This window comes from Oncorhynchus keta, chromosome 14 (genome assembly GCF_023373465.1).
Source record: "Oncorhynchus keta strain PuntledgeMale-10-30-2019 chromosome 14, Oket_V2, whole genome shotgun sequence".
Classification (NCBI taxonomy): Eukaryota; Metazoa; Chordata; class Actinopteri; order Salmoniformes; family Salmonidae; genus Oncorhynchus; species Oncorhynchus keta.
In genome coordinates this window covers 43,330,608-43,352,822 of record NC_068434.1, presented here as the reverse complement: position 1 = coordinate 43,352,822, position 22,215 = coordinate 43,330,608, and the positions used below count along the sequence as shown (strand labels likewise).

At 41.4% G+C, this 22,215-nt stretch overlaps 1 protein-coding gene across 10 annotated transcripts; it reads left to right on the top strand.

The window, feature by feature from the left end:
- The first annotated feature begins 3,827 nt into the window (after nucleotides 1-3,827).
- Nucleotides 3,828-22,215, top strand: LOC118393482 (dual specificity protein phosphatase CDC14A-like). Of its 10 annotated transcripts, XM_035786181.2 has the most exons (17): nucleotides 3,828-4,114; nucleotides 6,448-6,538; nucleotides 12,021-12,096; nucleotides 13,375-13,467; nucleotides 13,634-13,710; nucleotides 13,941-14,007; nucleotides 14,140-14,202; nucleotides 14,289-14,376; nucleotides 14,707-14,937; nucleotides 15,045-15,183; nucleotides 15,439-15,601; nucleotides 15,740-15,837; nucleotides 19,242-19,286; nucleotides 19,550-19,672; nucleotides 19,983-20,130; nucleotides 20,543-20,608; nucleotides 20,891-22,215. In XM_035786181.2, exons 1-17 carry the CDS (start codon nucleotides 3,994-3,996, stop codon nucleotides 20,909-20,911), a joined length of 1,710 nt encoding a protein of 569 aa, XP_035642074.1. In that variant the 5' UTR covers nucleotides 3,828-3,993; the 3' UTR covers nucleotides 20,912-22,215. The 10 variants fall into 10 exon arrangements, 8 of the variants coding, with proteins under 8 accessions (XP_035642074.1, XP_035642077.1, XP_035642075.1 ...); XM_035786184.2 differs by lacking the exon at nucleotides 19,983-20,130; XM_035786182.2 differs by lacking the exon at nucleotides 20,543-20,608.

Genomic DNA, 22,215 nt, shown 5'->3' with positions numbered 1-22,215 from the left:
TTCGAATTGGGTCCCCAAAAAATGGCTAATGGACGTCTTGCGCCGAACTGTGTGTGGGTGTGCAGGTCAAATCAAAGGCACTGCTTCGACATTAAGTTGTTTTTTGACGAAAATTAAAACGTTTCAGTTTGTGACTTTTATGAGGTTGGAGCAGTGGTGGAAAAAGGTCCCAGTTGTCATACTTGAATAAAAGTAAAGATACCTTAATAGAAAATAACTGAAGTAAAAGTGAAAGTCACCCAAAATACTGATTTAGTAAAGTCTAAGTGTTTGGTTTTAAATATACTTAGCCTAATAAGTACTTTTGGGTGTCAGGGATAATGTATTGAGTAAAAAGTACATTATTTTCTTTAGGAATGTAGTGGAGTGAAAGTAAAAGTTGTCAAGCATTTTAATAGTAATGTACAGATACCCCCAAAAACTACTTTAAAGTATTTTTACTTAAGTACTTCACTGGGTTGGAGTAATAACATGTTCAACTACTTAAGACATTGGCTCGAATCAAGGTTGTGCCTTTAGATTTGAGAAAATGAAAAACTAAGGAAGAATGTTTCACTTCTCTCACTGACTTGACCTTGACCTGGTCTGTTTGGTCTATTTTGCAAGCGTTCCAAAAAGTTTCGCGATGTTGGACTCCCGAGTGGCGCAACGGTCTGAGGCACTGTATCTCTCAGTGCAAGAGTTAACAGTCCCTGGTTCGAATCCAGGCTATATCACATCTGACTGTGAGTTCCATAGGGTGGAGTTTGGCCATAATTGTCAATAAGAATCTGGGTTTAGACGTGTAGTGTTTGTAACACAAGATGGAGGAGAGCCCGTCTCTCTTCAGAGATTGTATATGTTTTGGCCTTTTCGTTCAAGACAGGATAAATATATTGTTCCAGGTGATATATAACTCCAGGTTGAGTTACTTTTTCCTCAACTTGTTTCTCTAACTTTATAGCAAGTCAAGCTAGTTTGCTCTGCAGACCAGCTAGCTATATAGCTAAAAACTAGGCTAGATTGAAGATAACATTGTAACTAGCGACCTCCACTTAATAATTATCATCAAATACCATGGGGTGACCTGGGGCGCTCTGAGGTACCCGAACGCATGAAAAAAAAACGTTATAATTAAAGCATTGCATTATTTGTTCGACTGCAACTTCTGGGGTAGCTAGCTTTAGCTTGGTACCTAGCTAGCACCAATACTTTACAAAAAAAAGTTTTTGTTTTTTTAGCTTAGCACCAATACAACCAGCCTGAAAACAATGACCAGTAGAAACTGCAGTCATTTTCATTATTCTTAGCAACGATTTAGGAATCATTGTAATTAAGTATTAGCTAGGTGGCCACTTGTTGTTCGCCTATTGAAATTGAACTTCAGTTCGTGAAAATAAATAGCTAGCCAGCTACTTAACCCTGTTGCCCAAAGCTACCGTTATAAGCAGCCAGCTAGCTTTATCAGGCTAGTGAGGCTCGACCGGACCAGGTTATATGTTGTGAAGCTAGCCACAATAAGGATTAGGCACAATAGTGGAATTTGGGGTTTGCCTTCAAAATAAAAGTATTTCTTTGAAAGTTATGCAGAGGTTACAATTGGTGGAATCATGCCATATTTAGACTAGATAATGTTAAACAAGGTTGTGACAGATTAAATACGAGTGATAGTGTAATCCATGTGTAATAACTACGTAAAAAATGCATGAACGCGTTAAATTATTACGTGATGTGCAGTCATATCCAGGTCCTGATTGGTCAACAAGCTAATTTGGCACATCAAATTGTGTTATTTCACATGTATTTTTTTTGACAAGCAAAGACCCAAAAGCCGTTCCATAATTGCATGCATTGTCATCTTTTGCATACTGGCATAGAGCTGTAGAGCAGAGATGCTTGCAGAAGTTGCACACATATGGGGGAAAAAGTTTGTAGCCTCGGATCCGGGAAATTGTGGCCTTTTATAAACTGTAGCCCTGGCTATGGAAACACAATTATCCTAATATATTATACGGGTGTATACTCTAGTCTGGTACAACACTGATGTGTTATATCACATTAAGCATCTCCAATTTAAAATTAAATTTAGAACCGGCTTCCTATTTCGCAACAAAGCATCCTTCACTCATGCTACCAAGTATACCCTTGTAAAACTGACTATCCTTCCGATCCTTGACTTCGGCGATGTCATTTACAAAATAGCCTCCAACACTCTACACAGCAAATTGGATGCAGTCTATCACAGTGCCATCCGTTTTGTCACCAAAGCCCCATATACTACCCACCACTGCGACTTGTATGCTCCAGTCGGCTGGCCCTCGCTACATATTCGTCGCCAGACCCACTGGCTCCAGGTCATCTACAAGTCCATGCTAGGTAAAGCTCCGCCTTATCTCAGTTCACTGGTCACGATGGCAACACCCATCCGTAGCACGCGCTCCAGCAGGTGTATCTCACTGATCATCCCTAAAGCCAACACCTCATTTGGCCGCCTTTCGTTCCAGTACTCTGCTGCCTGTGATTGGAACGAATTGCAAAAATCGCTGAAGTTGGAGACTTTTATCTCCCTCACCAACTTCAAACATCAGCTATCTGAGCACAGTTGGTAGAGCATGGCGCTTGTAACGCCAGGGTAGTGGGTTCGATTCCCGGGACCACCCATACGTAGAATGTATGCACACATGACTGTAAGTCGCTTTGGATAAAAGCGTCTGCTAAATGGCATATATATATATATATATATATATTTTTTTTTTTTTTAGCTAACCGATCAATGCAGCTGTACATAGTCTATTGGTAAATAGCCCACCCATTTTCACCTACCTCATCCCCATACTGTTTTTATTTATTTACTTTTCTGCTCTTTTGCACACCAATATCTCTACCTGTACATGACCATCTGATCATTTATCACTCCAGTGTTAATCTGCAAAATTGTAATTATTCGCCTACCTCCTCATGCCTTTTGCACACATTGTATATAGACTCCCCTTTTTTTCTACTGTGTTATTGACTTGTTAATTGTTTACTCCATGTGTAAATCTGTGTTGTCTGTTCACACTGCTATGCTTTATCTTGGCCAGGTCGCAGTTGCAAATGAGAACTTGTTCTCAACTAGCCTACCTGGTTAAATAAAGGTGAAATAAAAAAAAATAAAAAATAAATAATTCAGCTCACTGGTCACCATAGCAGCACCCAATCATAGCACGTGCTCCAGCAGGTATATTTCACTGGTCACCCCCATAGCCAATTCCTCATTTGGCCGCCTTTCCTTCCAGTTCTCTGCTGCCAATGATTGGAATGAATTGCAAAAATCACTGAAGCTGGAGACTCATATCTCCCTCACTAACTTTAAGCACCAGCTGTCAGAGCAGCTCACAGATCACTGCACCTGTACATAGCCCATCCAACTACCTCATCCCCATACTGTTATACATGTTTTTCTCCTTTGCACCCCAGTATCTCTACTTGCACATTCATCTTCTGCACATCTATCACTCCAGTGTTTAATTGCTAAATTGTATTTATTTCGCCACTATGGCCTATTTATTGCCTTACCTCCCTTATCTTACCTCATCTGCACACACTGTATATATACTTTTTTATATTGTATTATTGACTATGTTTAGTTTATTCCATGTGTAACTGTGTTGTTGTTTTTTCGCACTGCTTTGCATTATCTTGGCCAGGTCGCAGTTGTAAATTAGAACTTGTTCTCAACTAGCCTACCTGGTTAAATAAAGGTGAAATAAATTCAATAAACAGTCGAAAAGCAGCATAATAATAATAACAGTAACTACTGAGGGGCAGGCAACGTCTTACGTCACAGAAAGGGATTCAGAAACTTGCCCTGCTCACAGACGTCACCAAAGGAAAAACTGAGCAAGAGCGAACAACTGCGCTTCGGATGACACCCTAGCTGGAAAGCAAGGATCGACATTATAAAGCACCGAAAACTAAAACAACCGCAGGGCAGACATATCTCACTGTGCCATTTGGAAATGCTCGCAGTGCATGAATAAAACAAGAATGAAGCGCAAAAGCGAAAAAAGGCGACCTGAGTCGATGAAAAAGCGCCGTGCAGCCCAGAGAGAGGAGGCGGAGCTAAAGTCAGATATTCACATTAGTGTATCAGGTAAGAAATTGCGGATGAACCCTTCGTAGATTACATTGAGCGAGTTTGGAACATAGACCGTAGGCTACACTGGCCTTGCAGTGTCTGCATGCAGATTGTATGATGTTGCTGACTATTAGACCTACCATTGATTTCCCTGCAGCTTTTTATCTAAAATGGCGACACCATCGGTTCCTAATCATAAGCTATAGTATTGACTGTGCTACATATTATGCGTTGTCAGCTTTTTGATTGCATGTCAGCTACCTCAATTTATGCATTTTCATACTATTAGGCACGTCAGTTAAGAACAAAGTCTTATTTACAATGACGGCCAAACCCGGAGGACGCTGGGCCAATTGTGCGCCGCCCTATGGGACAATCACGACCGGTTGTGATACTGCCTGGATTCGAACCAGGTTGTCTGTAGTGACACCTTTAGCACGGAGATGCAGTTTCTTAGACTGCTGCGCCACAGACCATGTGCATCACAGAATGCAGAATTCCTGTTTATCCCCAAAAAGAGAATAGACTACAATACATGCATTTTGCCTGATTCAAAAGGCTGATCATGTGGCTGTCTTTATAAGCCAAACCACACTAAAGGAAATGGTCTCACTTTTCAATGAGAATGGGCGAGCTTTTTGCACACAAACAATGGGTGTACTGTAGGCTATTTGTCGGGTTACATCATAATGCATATTAGGCCTGCATGATAGGCTAGCCTACAGCCATGTATAACCAACCAAACATTGTCGTTTTGTAATAACTTGGTAAGAATGAGTTTGTAATCAATTCAAACCTTACCGGTTTTTCCAACTATCCCTCACTTGAGGACTACAATGGAAGTGGTCAGTCAAAGTAGAAGATGCATTTCTATTGGCCGCGGGAATCTATTCTCCTAGCAACGGCTTGGGCATCGTTCCAATTAGAATCTCGAATGTCTTCCCAGGGAGAATTTTTTAAATGAGGGGATTCGATTAATATAGCCCGGGCACCCGATACGCATGTTTTTAACAGGGTGAAAGTTGATTGCATTCGTTTTGGAACGGGGCAACCACCCGGGTGTACGCCAGGTGCCCGGTTCAAAGTCCACGGCGAAGTCAGCTCAAAACAAAGGGGACGTTATTAAGCACGATAAGTAATGAGTAGGATTCTGTGTTTTCACATGCAAACGTGATTGTTTTTGATAAAAACGTATTATCTGCATTAGTTCTAGTTCGACAATTCAAAGATATAAGATATTTGATGGAAACGGGATGTATGTTTCTGGACGGTTCATCATGTTGCATTGTTAACATGACCGAGTGGCTCAGATTACTGTTAGATTTGAGAAGGGCGCTCCTGCCTCAGTGCATTTGCCGTTCACGTCACGGGCCGTGGTAGGGTGCCCCGTGGTTCAACATAATCGAATCCGCCCAGTCCGTCGTTCATTGAAGTAGAATGATTGGCATGCCAACCCTGCAACAGTGTAGCGTTCACCGTTTCATTGAACCAATAACGTTGCGCGAGAGCATTACATTGTTGCAGTGGGTGGTGCTTATGATTTTATTTCAAAACTATTTTTGAGCAGAGTACGTAGCCTGTCTATGCGGCCTGTTATTTTTCGTCACTAAGCAAGTTGAGGCTTAATTTGTCATATCAGTATATTTTTTTCAACGGAGACAGACACATTTATAGACCTTGCCCAGCGACGCATTATGCTACTTTAGAAATATATTTGCTGCACTTTCTTTTAGTATTTGAGTGGTAGAAAATACCATATTTTGCTGTTCGCTTCTGTGTGGCGTTTTAGTTTCATGGGATAAAGAAAATATATTTTCTTTAATGAGTGTGTAGGCCATTGTGCTGGACTGTATGTCAGACGTTTTCGTTATTATTTAGGCGCGTTTATAGTAAGACTGCAGTGAAAACACTGACTTGCAACTAATTCAACTTGACTTGTAACTAATTGTTGGCTAAAGTCGCTATCAGAATGACCGAGGACAATGTCACGAAAAGTATTGAAATCATTAAAGGTAAGTGCTGTTCTGAAAGCAAACCATACCTTATCTACTGTAAATTGTTGCACTATTGATATCCGTCGGTCGAAACATTTCCGGGGAAAAGGAAATTCAAATTCAAACTGGCATGTGCCATTTGTTTTGCCCGCAAAGTGCGGCACAATTAACAAACATTAATTTGTAGCTAACGGTTCTTTGCATGTTTGTTTGACTGTCCATAATCAAATCAAATCCATGATGAAACTCAAACGGAATATAATGCAAAATAGTTCTCTAGATCACTGAACGCCCCCTCCCCAAGACCACGACTGTGTGCCAAAAAAGCTTTTAAAACCCCCTTCTATTTTTCAGATCAACTGTATTTCGCAGTACTGCAGCAGAAGATAAAAAGCACAGCTGACAGACATTGCTTCTGCATAGATGATGAGCTGTCATATGAAAAGTAAGTGCTTTTGTATTACAGGACATTCATAGGTCATATGAGTGATTCCTCATGAAACCATGAAACGTTTTGTTTTGCCACAGAAACTAGCATTTCTATTGGAAAGGTTCAGTAAACAGGCCAGACCTACCCAAATCTGGCTAATAGAAACAATAGTTTTGGTTGCAGAACTGAACATTTTGCAACTGTTTGGAGTAATGATTATACCCCTGGGAAACCCAGCCCTGGTTGGATTTGAGATGACTCATGAATTGGAGCCCTGCCAAGTGGTCACTATAGCTGCCACGGCCACAAAGTCATGAAATCAGCGTTTAAATCTTAACCACACTGCTATGCCTAATCTTAAATTAAGACCAAAAAGCATATTTGTGGTTTCAAACATTTTTACAATATAGACCATTTTAACTTTGCAGCTTAACATATATTTAACATTTGTATGTAAAAGCATAATTGAGAAATTATAAATAAATGTTGGTATTTTTGGCCTTACCCAGGCCTCCTGTGTATGACTCCATAATGTTTCATTTGTAGGTGCTACAATCAAAAATATGTAATATGAAGCCTTACCACTTGCTCTTTAACATGAGCAGTATTCATATTGTTATAAAAAAAACCTGTGTGTCTTGAGAGGAGCTGAGGATATGTTTATTGTGGAGGTGTGTCTGCGAGCGTATATGACTGTTCCTGTCTTAAACCATACAAAAGATATAGTTTTATATTTGAGAAAATAAATGTTTACATACAGTGTATGTATAGAAGAAAAAGAAACGCACATCTATTTAGGCGAGGTGCTGGCTAGTGGAGCAGAAAACTTAAGAGAGCCGCACACTCTAGGAGCTCAGATGCAAAAATGTAATTACCAACGTTTCGACAGCCAAACTGTCTTCATCAGGGTATAATCACAAACACTGTGGGATGACTCGTTTATATAGTGTCTGTAATCATGGCCAAGAGTGGCCTGATATCTTTGGTTAATTCTCAAATATTAAAATGGCATACAAAGAACAAATGGATAGCATACGATCATAGATTCATTTTAGACTACACAGGCTTACAAACAATTACACTGGCAAAGTCACAATAATCACAAGAATGGCTTCAGATCAAAGTCTACTTTGAGACCGAAGGGAGCAAGGGTCTTTAAGTTAAAGATCCAGGCAGCCTCTCGTTTTAACAATAAATTATCAAGGTCACCCCCTCTCCTAGGGAGGGTGACATGTTCGATGCCAATATAACGCAGAGACGAAATCGAGTGGCCTGCCTTCAAAAAGTGGGCTGCAACTGGGTAAGTCAAGTTTTTGCACCTAATGGTGCTACGATGCTCTGAGATACATACTTTTAATTTGCGCTTTGTTTTACCCACATCATTTTTTACCACAAGGACAAGTTATAAGATAAATAACTGCCTTAGTGGAGCACGTAATAACACCTTTTGATTGTGATCGATTTCCCTGTTTGTGGGTGTTTGAAGGATCTACATTTATAAGTGTCATTGCATTGAGCACAGCCATTACACTTGTAATTTCTATCCCGTAGGGGCGCAAATAGACGTTGTTCAGGAATATCTTGGGGTGGTAAATCAGAGTGTACCAATTGGTCTCTGAGATTTCTGCCCCGCGAGAATACGACCAAGGGAAGGTCCGAAAACACATTACCGAGACTATCATCGGATTTTAGAATGTGCCAATGTTTGTGAACTATTCCCTTAATTTGTTCAGAACACTTTGAATAGCGGGTAGTTAGAACTCAAGAATGCATCTTTTTGCGAGACTGACCTTGAAAAAGGTAATGTCTCGTTTTGTTTTGAATATTAATCTGATAATTTTTGTAGCCCCTCTCCTTGAACTTTCTTTGCGTCTCAGCCATATTTCTGTCGAAATCTGATTGTTTTTTGCAAATTCTTTTGATTCGACGAATTGGCTGTAAGGCAAACAATTTTTCAAGGGAAGTGGGTGACAATTATCAGCTCTCAACAAACCGTTACGATCAGTAGGTTTCCTGTAAAGATCAGTGTATAGAACATTATCTTCACAGAAGATCAATAAAACTGATTTGACGTGTTTCAGATTGCATAGTAAATCTCAAATGATCAGAACAGGAGTTAAGAAAAGCATAGAATGCCTGGAGCTGTTTTGCATCACCCCTCCATAGAACAAAACTATCATCAATATACTGTTTCCAAATAATGATGTTAGGCAGTATATATACAGTATATGCCAAGACTACAGAATGAAATGTGAAAGTGGATGGCATTTAATCTCATGTGCTATCTGATATACAGTACCAGTCAAGTTTGGACACACCTACTCATTCAAGGGTATTTTTTTACTTTTTTATCTAAATTGTAGAACAGTGAAAACATCAAAACTATGAAATAACACATATGGAATCATGTAGTAACCAAAAAAAGTGTTAAATCAAAATACATTTGAGATTCTTCAAAGTAGCCACCCTTTGCCTTGATGACAGCTTTGCACACCCTGCATCTTCTTCCATTTAAGAATGATGGAGGCCACTATGTTATTGGGGACCTTTTAATGCTGCAGAATTGTTTTGGTACCCTTCCCCAAATCTGTGCCTCGACACAATCCTGTCTCGGAGCTTTAGTCTCATGGCTTGGTTTTTGCTCTGACATGCACTTGTGAACAGTGGGACCTTATATAGTGTGGCAGACCAGCGGGTTGGGTCAAAACGTTTAGACAGATCAGACACGGACAGAGTATGATTAGCTCAGTTTCCAAAGGTGTTTATTGAAATAATAGTCCAAAAGAGTAGGTCTTCCCAAGATACCCTCTCTGGGATACCGTCTTGCTGTCGTCTGTGGAGTTCAAAAGCTGAACTCCCTCCTGTGACCGTCCCCAACTATACGGGAGTCCTTTCCTCCCCCAGTCTCTCCTCTGTGTGTGGCCCTTCTTGCAGCTTTATGGGACTTGTACAGCTGGTGAGCAATCAGCCCTTGATTACTCACCAATCCTCAATCAGCCCCAATTAGTCCTGGCCGGAGAGCCCATCGAGACCTGGTATGTACAGCAGATGGAGCCATCGCCTCGTGATGTGTGTTCCGTCTGTCACCAGGCCTCGACGAGTCTCCCCCTGGTGGCTGACCTGCTGTACACCACAATAGATAGGTGTGTGCTGTCGTGTCTTTGCTGTGCCGGATTAAGTGATATGACATGTTATTCTGTAAAATAATTTCTCTGTAATTAATATTACCTGATTGAACTAATAATGTAAATGTGATTAACTAGAAAGTCGGGGCATCACAAAATAATGTTTATAGAGCTGTTATCTTACTGAATAAACTCTTAAAGACCTGGTAATCTTTTACATCAATAGCGGTCCATTCTTAATCTTCACCTTATTTATTATTCATGAACCCTGGCTAACAAGTTGAATCAGCAATAGAAAATTTGGTTTAATTATTAATTTACTAAATACCTAAACAATTACACATACACAGGATGGGTCATACATTGATTACTAATTATGTTATAAAAGAAAACATCCCTAGCGGACAGAACATATATGCCGGTTACACAAAGAAAGGTGTTGGGTTTTGAATGAAAGCGCGGGAAGACTGAGGAACAAAGGAATTTGGTCTCTGATCGGACCTTGTAAAGCTATGCTATCGGTAATACAGAATCTTATGCATTCTAAATAACCGCCCATTTGGAAAAGGAAAATGCAAGGAATATTTACTCTGAGCTGTGCTTCAATAGCTTGGTCGTAGATGGAAGGCCGTGTTGCCCAACAGAGATCTTCCTGTCCTCTGAAGAATGTTTGGTATAAGAGATACTTTGTCCGTCTCTTCCTAGCCCAGGTTTACAGCTGCTGCTGCTCACTCAACGGCTAGGAGGTATCACTTCTTTAGTGAATAAGAGTTCAAAGTTCATACCAAGTTGCCATACTTTGAGCTCGTGCTGAAGTTGGCTTAGTTCTGTAGTTTGATATTAGCCCTTTTAACGTATGGACCGTCGTCCTCGGGAACACAAATGTTACATTTTCGTAAAGGGCTTATATAGTAGTGGAGAGAAGGGCGTGTTTCATAGTTTACAACCAATGTGTAACGGCGTTCGTCTGTTGAAGGAGAGTCGGACCAAAATGCAGCGTGGTGGTTACTCATGTTCTTTAATGTAGAATAGCGATACATGAAATAACTTATAAATATACAAAACAACAAACGGAACGTGAACCTATACAGCCTGTCTGGTGAACACTAACACGGAGACAGGAACAATCACCCACGAAATACACAGTGAAACCCAGGCTACCTAAATATGGTTCCCAATCAGAGCCAACGAGAATCACCTGACTCTGATTGAGAACCGCCTCAGGCAGCCAAGCCTATGCTAGACACACCCCTAATCAGTCACAATCCCAATGCCTACAAAAAAAAACAATAAGATAACACAATAAACCCATGTCACACCCTGGCCTGAACAAACAATTAAAGAAAACACAAAATACTAAGACCAAGGCGTGACACAATGTCTGTTACATGGGCAGGGCCACTGAGTTGAGCCTAGTTCACTTATGAAAACCAATTCTCTCATTTAGAAACTAAAATTACATTTAATCTTTTCACAAATAGTTTCATATTTAAACATTCCATGTGAATCTGATAACTTGAATGTGTAGACTTTCCCAAGATACAGTTTATGTCATCCTATCATCAGTAATAATGTCTCAGATGACAACGGATCTGATATCATATTCTTTAAGTACCAATACATATTTTGAACTGGTTGGATTACCGAAATATGGTTCTGGTCCCCACCCTTTTGATGTTTTCAGACTCTCTATGTTAACAAAGGGCTTTCCAGGAGTAACTCTGTAGAGTAGAGAGAGAGAGGAAAGGGGGGGGGGTATTTATGGGGGTTATAAACCTGACCAACAGGTCAACTTCATGACAGTGCCCTTCCAAATCATGTCCAATCAATTGAATTTACCACAGGTGAACTCAAATGAAGTTGTAGAAACATCTCAAGGATGATCAATGGAAACAGGATGCATCTGAGCTCAATTTCGAGTCCCTTAGCAAAAGGTCTGAATACTTATGTAAATAAGGTATTTCTGTTTTTTATTTGTAATAAATGTGCAAAAACTTCTAACCCTGTTCACTTTGTCATTATGGGGTATTGTGTGGAGATTGAGGGACAAAAAAATATTTTATACATTTTAGAATAAGGCTGTAACGTAACAAAATGCGGAAAAATTCAAGGCGTCTGAATACTTTCTGAATGCACTGTAAGTGTTGAACATTAATGAATAGCAGTTGCGGATGTCCAAGTATGAATGTTCATCAGCAAAGAGGATAGTTCACACACAGTGTAACATATGTCTCCACCCATTAGGTCTTCATCAGAGGCATAGGCCTGTTTAGGAGAGCTGATTTATTGATTGACCTGTAATGTTCTGAACAGTCTAAAGAAACTTCGCTTTAACAGTCAAACCTGCCTGTGCCTTGTTCTCTCTTCTCCAGCTTCTATGCAGACTTTGGCCCGCTCAACCTGGCCATGTTTTATCGCTTCTGTTGCAAGCTCACTAAAAAGCTCAAGGTAAAGGAACTCTGTAACCTTACACATACACAAACACACACTGACAGAGGACTTAGTCAATTGATAGTCAACTGTTCTCTCAGCCTAACCAAACAGAAGTTATGTCACACTAGTCAGAAATGGGTCATGTTTGTAGATTATTGAAGAGAATGTTGGCAGGGTTTTAGAACTCATGATTTGTAGAGAGGGGGGGATTGGGGTGGGTCCTCTTCAGACAGACAACTCTCCCAACAAATCTCGAGGCAGCCATGCCAGAATGTCGGGATTCGAAACCAAAGTTTGCAGGCAAAACCTTTTGCAGTGGATTTAGTGAAGGTAGTTGATTCAAACTAGCCACTTGCGAAATGCACTCATTAAAATATTACCTCTGTGATCTCCGTCTTGATAGCTACTATTTAGTATTTTATTCAAGCGAATAAGGTCGTGACGCAGTTCCTCTATGCCAAACTGAAGTTCTATTGTTAAACCGGAATATTATAACCTTTTAGGAGGAAACTCGGGATGTCTAGAGAGACTAAGAGCATTGAGTTCAGAGATCTCCTAATCCAGTCCTGGACAATTTAATGACAGTCTGGCTTATAGCAGGCCTACTAGGCCTATTGGTGTAAGACAATCTCATATGGAAAAGTTGTGACGAAAGAAAAACTTTTCGATTTATTACTCTTCTGTATGTTGTCAACTGTCGTAGTCAGGGATCAGGATTGTTTTGTGTAGTGATGTGCAGTATGAGCATCAGGTAGCCTAGTAGTTAAAAGCGTTGGGCCAGTAACCGAAAGGTTGCTGGTTCAAATCCCCGAGCTGAATAGGTGAAAAATCTCTGTGCCCTTGAGCAAGGCATTTAAAGATGCACTATGCAGAAATCACTCTGCCATTTCCTGGTCACTAAAATTCTAATAGTTCGCCTCATTTCAGTTTGTGACAAAACAAGCAAGTATAGTATAGAGAATCATTGTACAGTCTAAACTGCTGTGAAATATATTGTTCAGAGCGGCAAAATATTATACTTCCAGCTGTTTGAAGCTGGTGTACAAAACTGAAAGTAAAAGATGCAAAAAAGAAACGTAAGAACGGAACATAAAATAGCGCACATACAGATCTACCGCTTCGTAGACTTGTTTTCATTGAGAATAACAGATCTATAACACACATTTCTATGTGAATTTGGTCGGGTCGCCCAAAAAGTTACATATTGCAACTGTAAATCACTCTAGATCAGCGTGTCTGCAAAATTACTTAAATGTAATTGGCTAATTGTTATTTTGTTGTCGTCTGGAGCAGTCGTGCACACTAGCAAAGAAGAAGATAGTCTTCTACACCTGTGGAGATCAAAAGAAACAAGCCAACGCTGCTTATCTCATTGGTTCATATGCAGTAAGTATTTCTCACTCAGCAGAGACGTCATACTGATTGATATCACTGAACCAGTGATTGGTTGTGTGTTAACGGGTAACAAAAGTGCTTGTGAATCTTCATTATAATGTTGCTGCTGTTCTCTGTTAGTCGGTCCTCCGTAATGCTGGCCTGTGTTTGTTTGAAGGTGATGCATCTTCAGAAGACGCCAGAGGAAGCCTACAGTCTACTGGTGTCCAGGAACTCTACCTACTTACCCTTCAGGTAAACAAACACACAAATACATGCATACATATACAAACACAGAACTTCTAGAGAGAGAAACTCCTCAAGAGCACACATTAGAAAGTAGTGCCAATCGCAATTGATCAACGTTGCACTGTTAAGCTTTTATGACCCTGTATTTATTTAGTCCTTATAAATGTGGTATGAATGCTTTATGCAGATGGATTTGAATTGTTTCTAAATGTAATTGTTTTGTCTGTTTTGAACAGAGATGCCTCTTTTGGAACCTGCATGTACAATCTGAACATTCTAGACTGCCTGTGCGCCATATACAAGGTACAACGCTTCAGTCAGTCCGATGTTAGTCTAACAAGTTCATTTGCAGCTGCACATTTTATGAAATGTAACACATTTTGCATAGTGTTCCATGCTCCAAATGAAGTGTACTCCCATAAAATGTATCTCCAGGCTCTGCAGTTTGGCTGGCTTGATTTCTCCCAGTTTGATGTGGAGGAATACGAACATTATGAGGTAAGTTTATCGCTATCGTACTTCAGAATGCAACTTGGGTAAACACAAAGGATTCGTAATTGTCTGTCTGTGTCTCTTTGTTGCAGAGAGCAGAAAATGGAGATTTCAACTGGATAGTTCCTGGAAAATTCCTAGCGTTCAGCGGTCCTCATCCAAAAAGCAAAATGGAGAACGGTAGGTTGAAACCCTCCAGATTAGCTTTCTTCAATCTGAGCTGTAAGGACATGTTTGCATTTTTTATGTTTTAATACCAATGTGGAACACGCTGCCACATTGATATTTTCCCCTCTAAGGATGACTGGCAAATTAACTCCCTTACACTGTGTAGCCTATACTTGCAAAGTGGACATCGAAAACATGAAACATTTCAGTCACAGAACTTTATAAAAATGAATGATCATTTTACAGGCGTACACTTCCCCCCTACATGCCGTGTACAAATATATGTGTCTCCAGGTGTGCAGAAGTAAAACCATTTCTACAAAAACATTTTGTTCTCTCCAGGTTACCCTCTTCATGCTCCCGAGGCCTACTTTCCTTACTTCAGGAAACACAATATCACAACCATCGTCCGTCTCAACAAGAAGATGTATGACGCCAAGCGTTTCACCGACATGGGCTTCGAGCACCACGACCTCTTCTTCGTGGACGGGAGCACGCCAAACGACTCCATTGTCAGGATGTTCCTCAACATCTGTGAGAACGCAGACGGAGCTATTGCTGTTCACTGCAAAGGTACATTTACTTCATTACATTCACGCTCCAGTCCTAATGAATGGGAAAGATTGGCAGCGTCACTCTGATCAAACACTACATATCCCACGGATCCTAATGTTTTTCAGCTGGTCTGGGTCGAACAGGCACCCTGATAGGCTGCTACATGATGAAGCACTACCGCCTGACTGCGGCTGAAGCCATCGCCTGGATGCGGATCTGCCGCCCCGGATCAGTCATCGGACCACAACAAAACTTTGTGGAAGAGTATGTGTCTGATTTTCTCTAGATTCAATCCATTGTTGTGAAGGTTTTTGCTGTATAGATCAGTGGTCACCAGCTGTAGTCCTGGAGAGCCACAGGCAGACAAGCTCCAACCCAGCACTAAGGCACCCAATTCAACTCAAGTGTTTCAGTTCTGGGACATCTTGGATTGAGTTGAGTATCAATTGTTGAATCAGTATCAAAGATGTTTTGTAGGGGGTTGTGCAACTTGAATGCTGTTTTCCCGTTATGCTGCAGTAAGCAGAGCAGTCTGTGGTCGGAGGGTGACGTGTTCCGGGAGAAAATGAACGAGCAGGAAAACGGCAAGCTGGCTGTCACCAGGATCCTGTCGGGGGTTGATGACATCACCATCAATGGCAGCAACAAGAACAAGATGTCCAAGAAAGAAGAGGCGGAACTGGTAAGAGTTTTGGAAATCCTGTCTGGTTACTTTGATGTCAAGAAATTGAATAAACCTTAATGTCAAGAAAGGCGGGAGGGAACAGTGAGTTAATGGATTCCTCTGTCTGTGTACCTCGTTTTCTTACATCTCCCTCAGTATAATGACGATGAGGAGATGAATGGCATCACGCAGGGTGATAAACTGCGAGCCCTGAAAAGCAAGAGACAGGCCAGAGCATCCACAGGCTCCCTATCGTAAGTATCACATCTACCTTCAACTCCCATCATGCATCACACTGACTTGTTTCAGGATACTGAAATAAGTGAACCCCAAATTCCCTGCATTTGGTTGAGTTATTGAATTGATTAAATGGGTTTATTTTGTCCTTAAAGTTCACAGAATTGTAATTAGGGGGGGTAGGAACAGGCTTTGTAGTCATGTTATCCAAGTCATTCATTGTATTGATGTTCAGAGAAAGTTGAGGTTTCATTAGGATTCTAACTTGAGATTATTTGGTATTGTAGTTTCCTTTTTTGATGTCATTCCATGCTCCCCCATTCATTCTTGGGTGGCAAGGATTTGATTTTAGCCGAATGATAGTTGGCCCATTACCATTACATTACTGTACTATGGGTTGTAATACAGGTTTTGGGTTGATATAACAGTCCACTTGTTGTTCTGTTGGTGCCATGCATTTGGTCTTGTAGTCATCATGGTTTATTTTTCATTGTCTGCCTCAAAACCATATAATATAGCTGCAACTCATGATTCTAACACTGATTGACTATTGTTGATGATGAGAAAGTTGGCTATGTAGAATGACTGAAAGTAGTGTCTTTACAAGCCCATATGGGCTGGGCACATGGCACTATTTAAATGAGCGACAGATTGACTATTTTAAGGGGCGTCATGTTCCACTGAGAATCCAAATTCGAATGTTGTGGAAAATGTTGGTGCCCACATGGAGGACAGTTTGTCGACCTCTGTGAACACCTACGGCTGTGGGTTTTGTTATCCCGTGGCAGGCAGGCGGTAGTATACTGCTGGAGCCTCTTAGGCACCGTGTGGCCAGAATGCTGTCTGGATTGTCTGCCTTTCAAAATGTAGCAGAGAGAGCAAGACAGAGAGGGGGGAAAAAAACTGAGAGAAAAACTGAGAGAGGAAGTGAGGTTTTGTATCATGGAGGTAAGTGCATGTCACTTCTTGTCTGACTAGCTTCCTCTTCCTGTATAAATGGTCGCCATGCCAATGGATGTATGGCTTTTGGGTGACTGCGGTACGATATGGTGTCCTGTGGGTGGATAATGTGATGAATGATTTTGGTCACCTGCTCGGGCACGTGCTGCTTTGATATGCACAGGCTAGCAAGGGTGAGAACTGGGAATCTCCAGGAGACAGGGATTCCGAGGTCTACTCATACTATTGATTGAGACAGCTGCTCAACAGAATGTGGTTTCTCCATCGTCACGGATACAGTGATATGCTCTGAGATTGGCCATTCATGGAACCCCAAACCTTGCCCTACTATTATTTAACTCCAGCATAGTCTAGCTACCATTTAGTTTTTCTCTGTGAAAGGGACTTTAAATGGATAATGCAACATTGACTGTGGGCACGTGTGATCTATTTTTACCTCCTATGCATGACACACAAAAAAAGCATGATTTAACCTTTTGAACATGCATGGCCTCTGTATTGTACCTAATATGTTATAAGTGTTGGGCCAGGTTGAATGTAAAATGGCTGTTCTTTTTCCATTGTGTTAGTAACTGGGTCAGTGCCTTCCCACTGTCCGAGCCTTGCTTCTTCCTGCCTAAAAATCCTCTTCTCTACTGAACCAAACCCATATTTGTCTTGCAAGAATCCCTCATTGACTCTTGTCGTAGTAAGGGTCCAGTCACCATAGGCCACTTTCATCAGCGTATTGTATTCATGTCTTGAGAATGATATTATTAATTATTTTCATGACAGTCTCAGTTTCTTTCCGCCAGTATCTTTCACGGGCACAGTTTATGTTCTAGATTCCAGAGTGTATCCTGCACATGACTGTCAAATGCACTTGGTGTTCGCTGTGAGAACACTCCTCGAGACGACATTTGGGCTTCTGGACTAAGAGGTGTATAAGCCCAGTTATTCTTAGGTGATGTATTTACACAGTCAAACACACGTTGTGTGAAGCTTTTCTTCTGTTGTCCAAGGCCTATGGAGGTGCCTTTGTTCTTGCACCGTGTCCTTGATTGCCTTCTCCATTGAAGTCTGTCTTTTAGAGTAAACTGGAAGCAAGCTTTGGTGTTTCCTTACTGATTCTCAATGTTGAACCATACTTAGGGCTATAACTGCGTAAACACCGGAGGTGGTAGACTCTGAAATGTGCCACTAGACCACCATTTGGGGAAACCGTTTTAGCATGCTGTGGAAAACAAGTTGTGTAAAATCAATGCAAGAACTTGTGGAGGTGGTGAGACTTGAATTGGTGAACTTAGCAGGTACCTTTTACTTTTTATTTTATTTTGTAGCCTGGGTGCCTAACTGTTTCAGCATTTAATAATGCCACTTTGCTGCCTTGTCAAGCAAGATCACAACCAGTTGGCTGAAGTGGAAAGGGTCTGGCATTCAGGCTAGTGGATATGTACAGTAGGACTCAGGACGGGGTGTTGCTGTTGGGTAAGCCTGACCCAGTTCCAATGGAAAAAAGAATGAGTGAGATTCTCTCCTCTGGATGTCTCTCTTGTCTATGCTTCTTTCTGTCATGTTTTTGTTTCTGTTCTGTTTGGATGTTTTCCCCCTCCTCCTTTTAGATGGTTGGTAGCCATGCTGCTCTCGTCCCTGTGTAGCCTTGCCCTGTGGTGGATTGTGTATGGCTTCCCTTCTTCCATCCTGCATTTCTGTATAGACGGGTTAGGATTTCACTGAGCTCTCCTGTCCGCCCGTCCCCCAAAACTCTTCCCCCTTCCGGAGTCTAACTGAGAATGCTGTAAGTGTGCCCCCTCATCTTAATAACCCCCTCAAGAGTTTATGTGCCGGGGTCCCCCCTCCTGTCCACCATCCTCACCTTTCTTTACACTTCTAAATATCCTTCAGAGTTCTGGTACAGGTTTTGTCACAAACTGGCTGCAACTGACTTTTTATTTTGCAAACGAGGAGAGTAGGGATCACGTTTCTGTGATGTGTTACTTAGCCTTTGTCAGTCTTGGAGAGTTTTGGAAATGCCTTTTTTTGCTTTTTATCTTCAAGCACTGCCAGTAATAACCACTTCCTGCTTATATATTTCACTCCTTGAATTTCTGTTTTGGAATAATTTTACCAGTAGCTGCATATCAGCAAAGCCAATGCAAATCACTCCCACCCCAACAATATTGATCCAATTCCTAATTTAAGTGCTACAACCAGCTTATATTTGACCTCTGGCAAGAATAACCACCTGAATAACCAACAAAGTGCTTCTTTTGCCTCACATTCAACTTTGCATCAAACTCTGAGCCAGGAGAAAATTTAATGCTCAACATCTTAGAATGTTCTGGATTATTCTGCGGCTGCTGCCTGTTTGCTCTCTCTGTCTCTGCATCTCCAAGCTGTGTGGTCTCAATCTCCTCATGTCTGTCTTTCTCCCTCCCTTGCTGTTGATGTTGAAATATGGTGTGTGTTTGTGTGTTTACAGACAAGAAGAAAAAAACATCCACAGCAGGTCATCGCAGTCTTTAAGGTACTTAAACGCTTCCTGATTGAGAACTCAACTAGACCGATTGTCCGGCTGCTTGTTCACTTGCTGTCGGCGTGGTGTGTTAAAGGGACCCCCCGCCGTTGGCAACTGAAGGCCGTCATGTTCGCCCGTTTCTGCGTGTAGCATCGGTTTACAAATTACGGCCGGCACTCTGTTCAGAGGGGCTAAATACTCCCGGCCGGCAGGCGCCTGACAATCCTACCAGTCTGTCCGTTCTCTAAGTATGTGATCTCGCTCTGCTCCAGGATTCTCCTTCAGTCCAGTGGGCAGAGCTGTAAAGCTGTGGTGAACCCCTCCCATCTCCCTGATGCCTCCGAGAAAAGGAAGAGAACCAGAACCTCACTGCCTGCCAATAGTGTGGGGGGCAGGTTAGTGTCAATGTCTCCAATAAGCCGTGCTATTGAATTCCAACTAGTACTTTCATCGACAGCAGTGCAATATTAATGTGAAAGTCTGTATACGGTGTGGGTAACTCAAGTTAGGATTTGTCAGAGGTAATGTTGATCTAGTTTGCTCTCTTTCTCATATTTGTTAGCTGAATATTCTGTCAAATGTTTGAAGGTTATATATACTCAGTCATACAGAAAAGAGTTACTTCTGTGAAGTAAACTGGACAGAATGAGCCTTAGCCATACATGGTTTATGATGACTCGATGAACCCCTTCCCTCCTCTGCCAGCTCCCTGTGCCACTCCAGACTAGCCAGGTCTCTAGACAGCATGCATGTAGTGACCAGTGACAGAGAGCCAGTGTGCCGTGAGCCCAGTTGTTGCCGTAGAGACACGGTCAACCTGCCCAACCTAAACATGCTGCAGGCCCCTCGGAAGGCAAGCCCCTCCTCAACCCTTTCTCTGGGCTCAACCTCACTCTCTCCTACTCTGCGGGTCCCCCACACACCAAGGGTCTGCTTAACTTTACATTTCATATGAGCAAACGCCTTCTATATCTGTTTGTACTCTAGGCTTCCGACACTCCGGCTCAAACATTTGAACAGTCTCTCCAGCTCTTTACACTCCCTATGGCTTTTTGCATGTCCTGCTGGAATGGATGATTCAGGAGTATGACTGGCTATTGTTTCTCTGGGCTTTTACTGCTCACACTGTGTCTCCTTGCTTTCAGACACCGACAACCTTTTGTCGGCTGTTGGTGATTCTGCTGAGAAGTCATTGGGGAATCAATCATATAACCCTTTCATTTACCTTTCACCCTTTTTTACTTTTTCATTTTCACTCCTAACAGACGCACTGTGTCCAGAAGACGGAGAACTCGATGCTCTTTACAATCAATGCGCTTAACGAGACTATGGTATCCGTTTCCCTTTTCTATCCCTTTTGTATGGCTCATTGCTCTGCTATGCTGTTGTGTGTCTCCAGACAACCTGCACTCTTAATTGCCCACATCTCTAAGTCCTTCATAAGATTAGAATATACCGACTGCATGCATAGTAAAGTCTTGCATATTGTGTTTTTGTAACTCCTCTTTAGGGTCTTTAATGAATAGAAGACATTGTAGTATTGTTGCGGTGTATTATCTGAATGTCCCATTTCTCTCTGCCTGGGTGTAATTGTGTGCTTTTTGTCCCTTCAGTCACTCCATACCAAAAGCTAGAGCTCCTCTACTGCGCTGAGCCTGGGGTCCTGGAATTCTAAGAGTGGACTCCTGTAGAAGTCTACCCTACAGCTCCTAAAAATTGAGATTTTGTTTTCATTTCTTAAAAGAGACTGTTTTTTTTATTTTTATCTTGAACCAGTCCAGTCGATTTTTGATAAAGGGATGATGTTCGATGAGGAAATGATGCATCTGATTGTGAATGGGAAGAACGAGTTATCAGATATGATTAAGATGTAAACCATGTTTGGTTGGTTTGGAATTAATTTGCCAATTCTTTTTATCAAAAGGCACTTATTTTATTGTATATTTCACTGTTTATCGTGGAAGAAAATGTAAAAAAGGTTGAGTGCATCTTAAAATGAAACCCTGTTCTCTATACATTAGTCCTGGCCATAAGTAATGGGAATAGAGTTCCATTTCACACATTTGTTGCCTGCTTGTTTACATACTAGTAGAAGGTTGCCATAGCAATCCAGGCTGATCCTGAACCATCAGACTGTCAATCTGCTTTTTGGTGAAGGTCCTCGAGAGGTAGGCACCGTCCACTTTTCTTAACCTGTTGTATGATCTAGATCAGGTCATGTCCAGCTGTTTGGAAGTTGAGGTGTTTTGTAGATGAAATCATTTGTGAAAAGCTCATGTCGGCCCTCTTGAACATGCACCATGTCTACTCTAGGGGGTAATCACTTTGGGGAGCATCTTTCAGAATGTTATAGACAGAAATGTAATGCACCGAAGTAATACAATGCCACCCTCTTTTTTAAAAATAATGAATGGTTTGTCCAGAGTTGTAAATCCTCATTTCGCTTGTTGTATTTCACTTGGCTCCGTTCAATCCGTAGCGCAGGAAGTTCAACGTTCCCGATTGATTGAAATTGAATGGCAATGTTCCAGCGTTAGCAGACACTGCATTCTGGGTAAACTCTGCATATGTCCGTTCAATCAGAAATGATCTTTACATCTCTAGCGCTTCAGCGACGCAGACTGAATAGCACCCTTAATATGCTCCAGCTTTCTTTCATTCTCCAGTGAAGCTTCCAGTCGGTTGTCTTTTTTTGTTGAGCTGCTGTACTTAAACTGTAAATAAGTCAACATTTTGATATACTGAAAAATGTATTTGTACTTTGTAAATATTTTTGTACTTGTTATGATCAACCATGCTATCAATTGTAATCAGTCTTACATACAAAATGGTCCTAAAGGGGCCTCATCTCATTCAGAATTATCGTGCATTATATATCTGCTCGGAGCACATGGAGTATACCAGCTTTCTAAAATTAAATGCCACCAATTGTACTGAC